The sequence below is a fragment of the Rhinoderma darwinii genome, chromosome 5 (genome assembly GCF_050947455.1).
Source record: "Rhinoderma darwinii isolate aRhiDar2 chromosome 5, aRhiDar2.hap1, whole genome shotgun sequence".
NCBI lineage: Eukaryota > Metazoa > Chordata > Amphibia > Anura > Rhinodermatidae > Rhinoderma > Rhinoderma darwinii.
The window spans coordinates 319,509,743-319,523,646 of NC_134691.1; the positions used below are offsets into that span (position 1 = coordinate 319,509,743).

Consider the following 13,904-nt stretch of genomic DNA (forward strand, 5'->3'; position numbering starts at 1 on the left):
TACAATTAAAAAAAATCATTGCTTCTAATTGTACCTTTGTCCTTGCGACACAGGTACAATTATAGTGCAGGAGGAGGTGGCGCTGGCGCCCCCCTCTGAGCTGCGCCCGGGCCACGTGCCCCGCCTGCCCCCCCTAGCTACGCCCCTGTGTAATGTATATGCAAAGTTTCTGAATTTTTCATGTAGATTAATTTTATGTGCAAACTGAACAATATTTAACTTTCTATATAAATCATGATGAAATAGGTTCTTGTATTCATGATGATAATATAAGATGTGGTAAATATCAGCATGAGTTATCTTTATTGGTAATCACGGAAAGAATTAGTTTTTCTATAATATGCAGATCTGGGTCAACGACGGGTATTTCAAAAACACACAGGTGCTGGATTGTCCCTATTATCACCCCCCAATTTATTCCTACTAATCCTCTCTTTTCTATGTTGTGTTTGTAAAACAGTCGGGTGTATATTCATCATGTTATTCTTCCATTCACGCCCTTCTGCAGGCATCCAAACTTGGTTTTGAAAAGTCGCCCCTGCCCATGTTTAATCTGCTTGTCAATACTTTTTATAGTGCGTAAATTGGTGACAGGATCAAACACCCTTACAAGAATGAACCGGTCATTGACACCCTCTGTCTTCCAGAGACTACCAGCCTAATGAATATGTTAATATGAGTTATCAATGCTGAGACCAAAACACTTCTCCATGTCTGTGATTCAGAACAAGTGCTGGCTGCTGCTCCTCGATAAAACTCGAGTGTCTTATATTTCATTTTCATAGTGTCTAAGTGCCACCTAAGCAGTGTATGAGTTCACTATTGGAAACTCCCACGTGGATTATTTTTCCTTTTTTATATTTGCTCGGAAAAGCATTTGTTTCCTTTTTTCGTGAACTGCGGCTTTCACACAAATGCAGGTGCCCTGAATAAGAAGAGACATCGGAACTTTCGCTCCTCTTTCAATGTTCAGTATTAACGGAATTTCTCCTACCTATTTTTACTTTACCATGCCCCATTTATACAACTGAGGATAATTACAAAATAAAAACAAATCTGCGTAGTTATGCAAGAAACCCCCCCCCCCCATCCCCCCATATGTCTGCATAGATAAACTTGCTATTCAGAACTTTTTAGAAAGCTGGATGACAGCCCCTGCCTGTTGTACACTCCTCAACATTGAAATTTCAACACCAAGAAGGGCGAGCCGTAAGGTTATGCAATTTGAGAAAGTAGCAGGTGTCGCGAAGATCTGCAAATTATCAAATTTTCAAGCATCTAACGCCAATCTGTGGCATGTGGGAGGCATAAAAGACAGATTGAAATAAAAGTTTTTTTAGCCACATGAAAGTGGTGTGGGATGATTGTGTGATACCTCCTGTTCGTCGACATGCCAATTATCGCCACTTGTCGCAAACTGAGAGAGACAAAATCCTTGAACTGAGAGACCGCTACGGACCTAGGCCAAGATGTCAGTTTGGGAGAACAACAACGAACGGGAATGACAACAAGAGGTGTGCGGAGATGAACCTCTGCATGGACAGTTCATCTGATTGGAAGAATTGTGGATAATGATCCTTTCTGTACTGCAAGTGAAATTGGGCATCACATCCAAGCCTAGGGTGGCAACCAGTGTCAACACAAACCATCAGAACGACATTACGAGCCAGACGTCCATCTACAGGTATTCCATTGGCCACCGCTCTCAAAGGCTATCATGGTGCACAGAAAGTCGGCAATGGAGGCTGGAATGGAGGCCTATCTTCCACGATGAGTCCTGCTTTTGTCTCGGACGCAATAATAGCCAGAGATTGGTCTGGAGACCATGTAGGCAATGCTATGAGGAAGCCTTCACAATGGAACATCACAACGGTTCTACTCCCGGCATTATGGTGTGGGGTGGCATAATGTACAGTAGCCAGAACCCTCTAGTCCTCATTTCAGGTACATGAACATCTCGGCGTTACATTTATTTGGTTGTGGAACCAGTAGTACGGACATTTCTCCAAAGTGTTCTGGGTCGTCATTCGTCGGCAATTGCAAAGAGAGCTGCCAGCAGCCAATCTTGATGATTTGCGTGCCCAAGTGCATTCAGCGTGGCATAACATTCTTAATAACCTTATTGATAGCATGCCAAGACGTGTAAGTGCGTGTATTTCTGCGCGTGGCGCTCATACTCGATACTGAATAACTCAAGATGATTGGAATATTTTATTAACATTTTTTTTCATCATTTGCATATTATTAACATGACTCGATCCTGTGATTTCCACAATTTTAAAACTTTTCCTTCTTGGTGTTGCAATTGGAGTGTATGTCACCCAGCTTTCGCAGAATCTTAGAAAATTAAACCAAAATAACAAATAAATAGAGCAGGATATCTTATAGCTCCGGACACGCACCTATTTCGAGAATGGGTCAACGCCATCCCCAAAATAAATATCTAAGATGGGATGTATAATGTAAAGTTCTGCAACTTTCTAAAATAATAATAGTTTTTTCAATTCCTCACCATTTGTAAGATCTCTGTTTGCTGTAGTGAATGAGACCATTCTTGTTTACATCCTAAGGCCTTATTCACATGAACGTATATTACGTCCGTGCTACGCGCGTGAAAATCACGGACCTATGTAAGTGAATGGGGCCGTTCAGACAGTCCGTGATTTTCAGGCAGCGAGTGTCCGCTGCGTAAAACTCACGACATGTCCTATACTTGGCCGTTTTTGAAGTAAATGGGTGCGTGAAAATCCCGCACGGCACAAGGAAGCACTTCCGTGTGCCGCGCGTGATTCGTGCTACAGTACTAAAATAAATGAATGAAACAAGAAAAACACCTCCTGCTTTTATGTTTGTAAACATAAAAACAGAGTGTCTTCACGCTGCCATATGCGCGGAAATCTCGCAGCCACGCACCACATACTGATGCCACACGGAACTTTTGCGCGCACAAAACGGACACGTTCGTGTGAATAAGGCCTAATTCTGATATTTTGCTACAATTGTATCCTGTCTCCTCAGTTCTCTGGGCCTACTAAGGCCAATGCCCACGATGTGTATTAATGGGGATTTGCTGCGTGTACTTTCCTGCGGAGTATCCGCATTGTAATACTGTACCAGCAAAGTAAATGAGATTTCAAGTAATTTCATCTACACATTGTGGAATTTTTCCGCACATAAATTGACCTAATTTTAAAATCTGCTGCATGTAAATTTATCTTGCCTTATTGCCCGCGAATTGTATCTGACAAGTTTATAAAAGAAGCACCAAAATCCGCAGCATAAAATATTTCCTCATCAAAAATGTAAAAATCGCACCTAAAAACGCATTTTAAAAAACGCACTATTATGTACGGATTTTACCTGCAAAATTACCTGCTTTTACCGTTTTGATGCGGATTCTCTGCACCAAATTACGCAACGTGTGCATGTAGCCTAAGGCAAACGTTCCACAGCACTAGGCAGATATAATTAGCAAGTGGAAACGCAAGATAAATTTACATACTGCGTATTTTAAAATCCGCATTGCAGGTCAATTTGCGTGCGGAAAAATACTGCAGCGTGTACATTTCCTAGAATTTCTCATTGACGATGCTGGTACTGTATTACGCTGCGGTTTTGCCGCACACAAATACGTGGGGCAAAACCGCACTCGTGTGCATTGACCCTAAGGGTTCATACACGTGGCCATATTGTTGCTCCATTACTTACAGAGATGTAATAGGGATTCTATAGATGTGCATGAGGTCTGTATTGTACCTCCGTATGCCTCTGATATTATACAGAGTTTTATCAGTTGTATTCAGTACGAATCTAACAGAAATAAAAAACGGGGCATGCACCCACCCCCATATAAACAACATGCCTGTTCAGGCCCTTCAGACGTTTGGACGGTAGCTTTTTTAGCTCTATGGCACATTATAAGTGTCCTATCTCCTACATAATGTGATCGGCGCTGTAATGTAGATAACAGCAGTGGTTTTTATTTAGAACATTTTTTGACAGGAACAATTTTAGATTTATGCTAATTAGTTTCTTAATGACCAACTGGGCGTGTTTTTACTTTTTACCAACTGGGCGTTGTGAAGAGGAGCGTATGAGGCTGACCAATCAGTGACCAATCAGCGTCATACACTTCTCATTGTTCCAGCCCAGCTTCTTTCACTGCACAATCACACTGTAACAATGGGCTGGAACAATGAGAAGTGTATGACGCTGATTGGTCACTGATTGGTCACTGATTGGTCAGCGTCATACACTCCTGTACAACACCCAGTTGGTAAAAAGTAAAAACACGCCCAGTTGTCTATTAAGTAACTAATTAGCATAAATCTAAAATTGTTCATAACTTTGTCAAAAATTATCGTTTTTCAAAATAAAAAACACTGCTGTTCTCTACATTACAGCGCCGATCAGACTATGTAGGAGAGAGGGCACTTATAATGTGGTGACAGAGCCTCTTTAAGTGTGACATTTCATCCTCAAAGTTCAATCCTTCAGTTTTCTCTGAGAAGTGTTACTTGATACCGCAGAGACTTTACAACATTTAAACAATATGATTCACTTCTGATCATAAGAAACTCTCATTATTCCCCCTACATGGAAGGATTTTTAGCCTGATCTTTGAATAGAGCAGTAAAATATGTCAAACATCAAACACCGCTCTACTACATCTGACAAACTCCGCTTGTAAGATTTTGATAGAATTTAAAAAGGTGGCAAAATGATATAAATTATGTCATATTCTTGTCCATGTAACATAGTTGTGGCAGATCAAGTGTTCGTAAAACACTGGGAATATACATCCCATTTCTGGCAATTATGACACACACAACAACTAAATTTGAGACCTAATTTCTAGACCTGGCGTTTTGGGCTCATACACGTGGCAATGCCATGTGCACTGATCTCAACATGCCATTACGTCTGAAATGCAGGAGCTGTTTTCTCTTGAAAAGAGCTCTGTGATTTCAGCCGTAATGGACACTGCCATGTGAATATACCCTTATATTATAGGAGTGAAGGTCTCTAATGCAGCATGTAATGGAGCAAACCACATTTTTGTTATCAAAGATTCATACTGTATTAAAATTATAGGCACACTGAGGTACAGTATGGGCCCATTAGCGGATCCATAATATGGCAGTGTGCATGATCCCTTAGTTTGAGCCCTCATACATTATGGCATAGACAATGTAAAGTTGGGCCCATTGCCCAGTAATGATTGAAGCAACTGCTCATATTTGGTCCTGTATTTAAATCGGCACTAACTTTTCAACAAAGATTGCGGAAACTAATAGTACAATCGAATATAAGAAATGTTGTAATATACTGTATCTTATTAGCGAAAAATGCCTTTTATCAGGCGTCTCCCCCTTCTCCTAACTGTTCACTCTCTCTGAATTTACTGCTAAATCTATCTCCTCAAGACAAGACGGACTATCAGCTCACTGAAGGATATTTTGCATCTGCCCATAGAAGTCTATGAAGTGGGGGGAAACAGAGTGAGAGAGAGAGAGAGATGCAAAGACACTGCTGCAGCTTCTAGTAAGTGTTATATGTTACCCCAGTGCTGAAGTCACAGCTACGCTGCTCATTACTGCTGTATAATGTCTTCCTTGTTGCTGCTTTTTCTGAGGGTGTTTTACAAAGAGATTGGGTAGCTGGATGTTCTCTAGTCCATGTGATGTGTACAATGTATGGCAGACATGATTCCAGTTAAGTTCTGCGCACTAGTTCTGGGGAAACTGAGAATTAGAGATAGAGCCTGCAGAAAGGAAAACTGCACAAAAATAAATAAATAAATGCTATATAGAAGTCATATAATGGCCAGAAATAGTGGTTTTCCTCATGTACACACATATGACAGCTTATTCTAAAAAGTCACCTGAAAGGTTACGTATGCGTTAAGCTGTATAAAATATTACCTACTAGTAGTCATATTACAGAAGTGATTTTTCCTATTAGACCTATGTATTTGGAAAATACATATTAAGTGCTACTTGTTCTATAACGGATGTTTACCTTGTCTAATATTGTGGTCCCATCTACTCCTGGCAAGAGCGAGTTCTCTTCTCCTATGTCATTATCTATTGAGAGCCAGCAAAGCAATACACCGCTGATATTACCCCCTATCTCAGCAGTCTACCTTACTCTTCTGTATATTTACATAGAGCACTTGAAATAGGATTTGTTTTACAATATTTCTGTTCCGGGTGAGATACATAAAATAAACAACAATTATAACGAAATCACTACAATACCTATTAAACATCCTTGCTTATTGTTAACGCACCTTTGTTCTTTGTTTGCATTGTCGCACTGATTGGGTTCTTATAAACACATAGAAAGCCCCGGACACCTGCATCTAATTCAGAGCCTATGTAAAGGTTTATATTTATTTTTAACAGAGCCTATTTGCACACAGCTCTGAAGCCTATTCGTGGGCAATAATAGCATTTTTGTGTTACGGTGCTTGGCGGTTTTGTTTATTCAGCGCCAATAGAAGTAGCGGTGGCGTAGTGTCGATTAGTGCAGGTCTTTTATAGAAGAAGGGAAGGAAAAAAAAACCTGTTTACATAATTATCAGACTAGTTAACTGGTGAAGAGGAGCCTGGCATCAGAAATATTATGCCGCAAGTCATGTGTCTGATTATATTTACTGCTGATCACATCTTCGTCAGGGCTCCGTTTTGGCGTTCCATCGGAGCTTTCCGTCAGAACGGAACCCTGACTGAAACAAACGGAAACCTATATTGCATCACCATTGATTTTAATGGTGACGTATTCGATGCAAATGGTTTCTGTTTGTCTCAGTTGTGCAATGGTTCCGTCGTTTTGACGGAATTTATAATTTAGTCGACTACGATATTCAAATGTGCCAATTTTGATCCGTCAAATGTGCCAATTTTGTGTCCCTTTTTAAAACACTTTTTAAAACGGTCTAGTGAGGTAGAAAATAATGCCTAGAACACATCATAAATCTGGTGCAAGGCATGTATTCAAGTTTTATTGTGCAAATTGAACCAGAGTTCTGCCAAATTTAGCTTGAAATTTTTCCCCCAATGTGTCTAAATCCTTTCTGAGCTAAACACAGCAGCAGCACTAATCTTTACCTGTCCTGAACATGAACACAGCAGAGCAATGCTTCTAGGGGAGATTACCTCCTTACATACGAAGACGAACAGAAAAAAAGGAATATGGAGGTACAGTAGAGGCCCCATGCACATGAATGGGAGCCCTTATTATTTTTTTACTGTATGGAAAAGTGTTGTCGATTTTCAATACAGGTAGTTCTCACCAAAAAACGTATACCGCCCAATGTACAATTCTTTACAAGGGTAGTCAATAGGTCTACTGTATATGGCATTCGTTGCTGCCACAATTTTGGTGTACACATTAGGAGATTTTCCTGGCTGGACACCATAGACGTTGTGTCAGTAGAGCCTACTGACGTTTCTTTTGTCTGAGCTGGACTAAGGCAGGATGAGTTTTCACGTCTTGAATCTAAACAACATTGCTTCTATTCACTATCAGCAAGCAGAACATGGTGGAATTTAAACACTATATTAGTATACTTGGAAGTTTTGTCATTTTTTTGGTTTACGATGGTTGAGCTTTGTCTACACAAGATTGGACAATCTACTTAACTGCAACTATGCAATTTTATACTAAAAATCTACAATGTGCCTCATAAAGGAATATCGTTCCTGATTGGTCACATAATCAATGTCCGATAAATCGTCGTAACAATTCAAAATTAGATTGGTCCAATATGACACAATAGATCCAACACCAACAAATATTGTTGTATCACCTCATTATTCTTCATGCGAATAATCTTTACATCTCTGGTCAGCGTAATTCCCTGATGGGCCTGTGAAATACCTTTGTCTTTACGCTATACAAACAACTTGACTACATCTGCGGCTTGGTCATTCATCTAAGCCTTGCAGTGTGAAAAGTGAAAGTGTCTCTAATCAGGACACTTGAAGCAAAGTAAAGTGCTCTTATATCCCACCACCTCATTGCCAGCAGATGGACAGAGAAAAAGTCACTGAGAGTACAAATAAAGTCACAGACAATGGCAAAGTGTGAAAGAGGAGGATGCTACCAGGAAGATCTTAACAACCTTGGTCCTTATATGTAACAAATGGTGGGTTAGACGTTGTGTCTATTCTCTATTGTTTTTCTGTATTATATGTGCATCAGTTTTATGGAATGTAAACTCCAGAATTATAAACTCCATACATGAAACTAAATACAAGTTTGTAACTCCATAATTTAGTTCTTTTACAGTGAAATAAAAAAAATAAATATGTAAGAATAAAGAAACCGCAAGTGTTTGTTAAAACATACTTGCCAACTTTTGACAAGGGACAGCAGGGAGATTCTGAAAAGTGTAGGGCGAAATGGCGTGCATATAACTCCCCTCATTATACTAAAATTAATACAGCCCCTAGACACCCTAAAAAAACTGGCCCTTTAAACAAATACAGACCCCAGACCAGACCCCCCTTAAATAAAAAAAACAAACAAACCCAAGACCAGGCCCACGAAATAAAGAGACCCCAGATCCCCTAAATAAATGCAGAACCCAGACCAGACTCCCTTACTAAATGCAGAACCCAGACCAGACCCCCTAAATAAATAGATCCTAGGCCAGACTCCTTAAATAAACAGACCCCAGATCAGACTCCCTTAATACATACAGACCCACTAAATAAATAGACCACTCACCCCCTTAATACAGACTTCAAACCAGACAGACCAGCAGATACTCACCACTCCCTATTCCTGCAGTCCTCTTCCCGCTTTCCGGGGCTGGCATCAGAATGTTGTCTGCAGCGGCGCCCGGTAGTGAAGAGGACTGCAGGAACAAAGAAGGGCGAGTATGTTGTGAGGAGACTGGGCACTCAGAGATTTGCCTGCATTTCTGTGCGTCCGTTAGACGTCCCCTTTCTCCAAAAGTCTTCCGGACGTTTTGGGAGAGTTGGCAAGTATGAACTAAGATAGAAAAGATGAATTATCATTCGTCGTTCGATCGTTGCACGCTATTACACGTGGTGATTAGCGCTTACTTTCAAACTATTATACAAAAATTCATATGATAATCGCTCAGCCTAATAGGGCCTGTAGTCTGAAGCTGGCCATTCATTCACCAATACGTTGGTTGAGCTAATCCATAACAAGGCATCATAGCAACAATATATGTGTCTATGGTAATAGGAAGAAATAGGTTCCATCAGTTGGAACAAAGTTTCGCACCTGTTTGAAAACGATTTTCCCTTGACAATTTTGAAGCGTCTTATTTTCCATTGCCACTAGAGTTGAAGCGTCTTATTCTTCTTCCAAGTGATCAGTGGTGGAAGATGCGGGCAACTTAGGAAAGCAGCTTCTGTACCCATGTCCTCATGACTGGGAAAGGAGGACCCACTGCTCAAGCAATTAATTTTTAGACAAAGTCTTACAGCAAGAATGTATCTAATGTTACGAGCACAGATTAGAAAGTCGAAGAATTGATCCTATTAGTTGTGATACTATTAGACGCTCTGTCCCTATTATAACGCTGAAATATCAAAGAACATATATAGGAAGTGTAACTCCAACCACTTATAACTTGGCTGAGTAAGGCCTGATGCAGATAGCAGAGCTCTGTGTATGGAAGCACATAGAGTCCTTGCATATCCGTACCATTAGATGATGGTAGTTACGGTGCCCCGTTCCAAGTTATGCTATAGACCCCCATGGTTGCTTGTTATTCCTCCGTTTAGGTTTATTACCACCAAGATTGTTGGACTACTATGTGTAAGAATAAGGAATTCTATCCTGCATATGCTTCTGGTATATAGTACTCATAACAAAAGTCAGCAGTGGCCGGTGCAAGAAGGGTTGAAGTTTTAAGGACGTTAACAGAGCAGTTTTTGTGCCTGTCAAGTAGACGGCCATATAGACAAGTTTCTGAATAAGGAACGTGACAGCAGCTGACAGGAGAGGTGACAGCTCGGTGCAGAGAAGACAGGGTCACTATAAACAGCCTCAACAGAGTTGAAAGTTCAGCTCAGGCAGATTATAGATCCTATATTCAATGCAAAGTAAGAAAACTCCTTTGTTTGGACTCTTTGATGTGTTATTTTCCTTTACACTACAATTGGATATGCAGATATCATTTTTTTTTAAATTTACTGTGAGCCGCTCCCGCTCTGGGGACAGAGAATGATAACTTATTTACAGGGTTGCAGAATAAGTTGGCGCTATATAAGCCACAGAAAGTAGTTGCAAAATTAGGTGGAATGAGAAGAAAAAGTTTCTTTATTTTATAATGGGGGTTGTTTATCAAAGCTTCGGCAAAGAAAAAGTGGAGGTGATGCCAATAACAACCAATTAGAGGGCATTTCAATTACATGTTATATACAACAAAAAAAACTACCTTAATATATACAGATAGAGGCACTCAAGTCAATGGGCGCCGGAGGGAGAGCGTTTTTCTAAATCTGATGTTGGCTAGAAATGCCAAGTCGGACCTGGCGTTTTTTTCCCACACTTTATAAATTGAAAAGTGGCAGAAAATGTTCAGAGGCAAGTCGCACTTGGCATGACCCTAAACCCTGTCCACTTTTGCTGTCATATATATGTCACAAGATGTGACATAGGGGCTTCATACATATAAATACATTAATAAATCTTCCGCAGTGTACGCAAATATAATTTAAAATTAAGCTAAAAAATTCCCACCTGCCTTGGTGCTATTAAAAGCAGATTATTTTATTTTTGCTGCAGCAAGCACAACTACAAAAAGAGACTGAAGAAAAGGCGCTGCGTGAGATCCAGAGGCAGAAACAGGAATTTATCCAGGAAGAAGAAAGGCTGAAGAATATGAGAGAGAAAGTGAAGACACCAAAGGTTGAAGTAAATGTGCGTACAAATTAGAAATTGTATGTGCAGAATGGTCATCAATTCTTTAGGAGCAGTCACATAACTGGGCAAAAGTCATGGCTAATACTAGTACATGAACGGCAGTCATTAAGAATCATAAAGAAGAAATCTGAGCCTATATAATGCCACATACACTATTTCAATAGAATTGCCAGAATTTGCACCTTTTTTGCCAACTCGTAACGACGACATGGTCGGCCTTATTGGTGTTCAATCTGTTCAGTGCCACATTGTACTTCACTGGTCACTACTGGAAGAGGGCACCACTAGTCATGATGGCCTGGTCATCTGGAGCTTGTACCCTAGATGCCACACTTGGAACCCAAGCCAATGGGACAGCAGTTGTACTGGATCCAGCTACCCTCCCTAGTTTATTAGTTAGGCAATGATATGTGGGCACTGTATGGTTGCTTGTACACAGCATCCTTGTATTATTTTGGCACTATATGGTACACCATCAGGAAGAGGGGGGATCAAAAAATGGTACTGAATAGGGCACAATCTAACCTAAGGCTGGCCCTAAATGACGGCATTGATGAATCTCCACCATTGATCCTCCAGAACTCACTGTTCTTATTTGCGTTGGCTTAGCCATGCCAACTGATCATTGAGAATCAAGCCATGTCATTTTAGATAGCAAACACAATATTTGAAAATTTTTTATATGGCACAAGAGGTTTTCCCACATATTCTATTAGAAGAGGAAGGATGGCACACTCCAGTTAGGGGGTCTAGAAATGGGCATGTGCCAGTGAGATTTCTAACTTTCTTTGTCTGCCCTAGCCTCTGTACCATTGCCCCTTTCCCTCTTTGTATATTATATCATGCAACATTTGCAATATGTATCACAGTTTAGTATTCCAGAATATATGTGCACCCTATAACAGCAATATTTTCATTATTTTATAAGAGTATGAATGCAGACAAAGAGCGACTACAAGCACAGATTGCTAAACTTCTAAGTGTAAAAGAAGAGGATGCAAAGACCATAGAAAGGTACCACAATTGTGTAATACACACGATTTATATGGCATAATGGTTAGAGTATGTTGTAAATTTGCTGCCACTAGCACAGAGGATGTGTATTATGTATATTTTATAATATAATATTTGTATGATTTTTTTTCAGGTTCTTCGGCTTGCAAAATCAAAGGGGTGGCTTGCAAAATCAAAGGGGTGGCTATCACCCTGTGAAAATGTTTCCATGTATATGTGTTATCTGGGTTTACACATAACCATTTTCAGTACAGTCCAATTGCAGATGTCCATTTCTAGCGTTCTTAGACATTGGATCCTATATAAAATATACAGTAACATAATGTGACATAATGAGCCTTTTATCTTATCATGGTCGTAGTCCATAAAATGGATTGGCAATTGTAGGGCTTTGCTAGAATGGTTAAAACCAGGGCTCTCCAACACCTCACCCAGCTATTTTGGTGCCTGCCCTATCTATTTATTAGGAGTGGTCACTGACAATGCCAGACAAATAATCCCCTTTAGTAATGAACTTATGGAGATCAGCGCTGGAAGAGGAAATCACATGGGGGCTGTGGCTGTCATTGTTATGGAGGACTATGGATGACATTGTTATGGACAAATTCTGCATGTCAGTTTTAAGGGTGGTGATAGTCGTTGCTGTTATGGGGATGTAGTTGTCACTGTTCTGTAGAGACCTGTGGCTGTGACTATTATGAAGGACTGTGGTTGTCACTGTTATGGAGGCCTGTGGCTGTCAGAACTAAGCAGGAGCATGGATGACATTGTTATGGCCAAATTCTGCATGTCAGTTTTATGGGTGGTTGTATTCTTCACTGTTATGAGGGATGTGGTTGTCACTGTTATGAGAAAATATAGTTTATGGGGGGCTGAGACTGTCACTATTGTAGGGGCTGTCAATTTGCACTAATCCCCATTCCATTGTAATGGATTGTGGCTGTCATGGTCATGGAAGTCGCGGCTGTCACTGTTATGTTGATAATCTATGATCGAGGGGGCACTATATCTGTCATTGTAATGTAGACTTTATGGTTGTCACTATCATGGGGGGCTGTAGCTATCTATGTTTTCATCGTTATGTGGACATTTGGGCAGTCGCTGTTATGTGGACATTTGGGCACTCGCTGTTATGTGGACATTTGGGCAGTCGCTGTTATGTGGACATTTGGGCAGTCGCTGTTATGTGGACATTTGGGCAGTCGCTGTTATGTGGACATTTGGGCAGTCACAGTCATGTGGACATTTGGGCAGTCGCTGTTATGTGGACATTTGGGCCGTCACTGTCATGTGAACATTTGGGCAGTCACTGTCATGTGGACATTTGGGCAGTCACTGTTATGTGGACATTTGGGCAGTCGCTGTTATGGGAACATTTGGGCAGTCACTGTTATGTGGACATTTGGGCAGTCGCTGTTATGTGGACATTTGGGCAGTCACTGTCATGTGGACATTTGGGCAGTCGCTGTTATGTGGACATTTGGGCAGTCGCTGTTATGTGGACATTTGGGCAGTCGCTGTTATGTGGACATTTGGGTAGTCACTGTCATGTGGACATTTGGGCAGTCGCTGTTATGTGGACATTTGGGCAGTCGCTGTTATGTGGACATTTGGGCAGTCGCTGTTATGTGGACATTTGGGCAGTCACTGTCATGTGGACATTTGGGCAGTCGCTGTTATGTGGACATTTGGGCAGTCGCTGTTATGTGGACATTTGGGCAGTCACTGTCATGTGGACATTTGGGCAGTCACTGTCATGTGGACATTTGGGCAGTCACTGTCATGTGGACATTTGGGCAGTCGCTGTTATGTGGACATTTGGGCAGTCACTGTCATGTGGACATTTGGGCAGTCGCTGTCATGTGGACATTTGGGCAGTCACTGTCATGTGGACATTTGGGCAGTCGCTGTTATGTGGACATTTCGGCAGTCGCTGTTATGTGGATAACTGTTTAATAGGGACACTGGTTGTGGCA

General features: G+C 40.9%; 1 protein-coding gene across 1 annotated transcript in view; it reads left to right on the forward strand.

Moving 5' to 3' along the window:
* C5H10orf67 (chromosome 5 C10orf67 homolog) overlaps window positions 1-13,904 on the forward strand; it is a 95,098-nt gene that overhangs the window by 54,260 nt on the left and 26,934 nt on the right. The window contains exons 10-11 of the mRNA XM_075827555.1: window positions 10,777-10,911; window positions 11,843-11,928. Coding sequence (XP_075683670.1) covers window positions 10,777-10,911; window positions 11,843-11,928 — 221 coding nt within the window. The remainder of the gene's footprint in view (window positions 1-10,776; window positions 10,912-11,842; window positions 11,929-13,904) is intronic.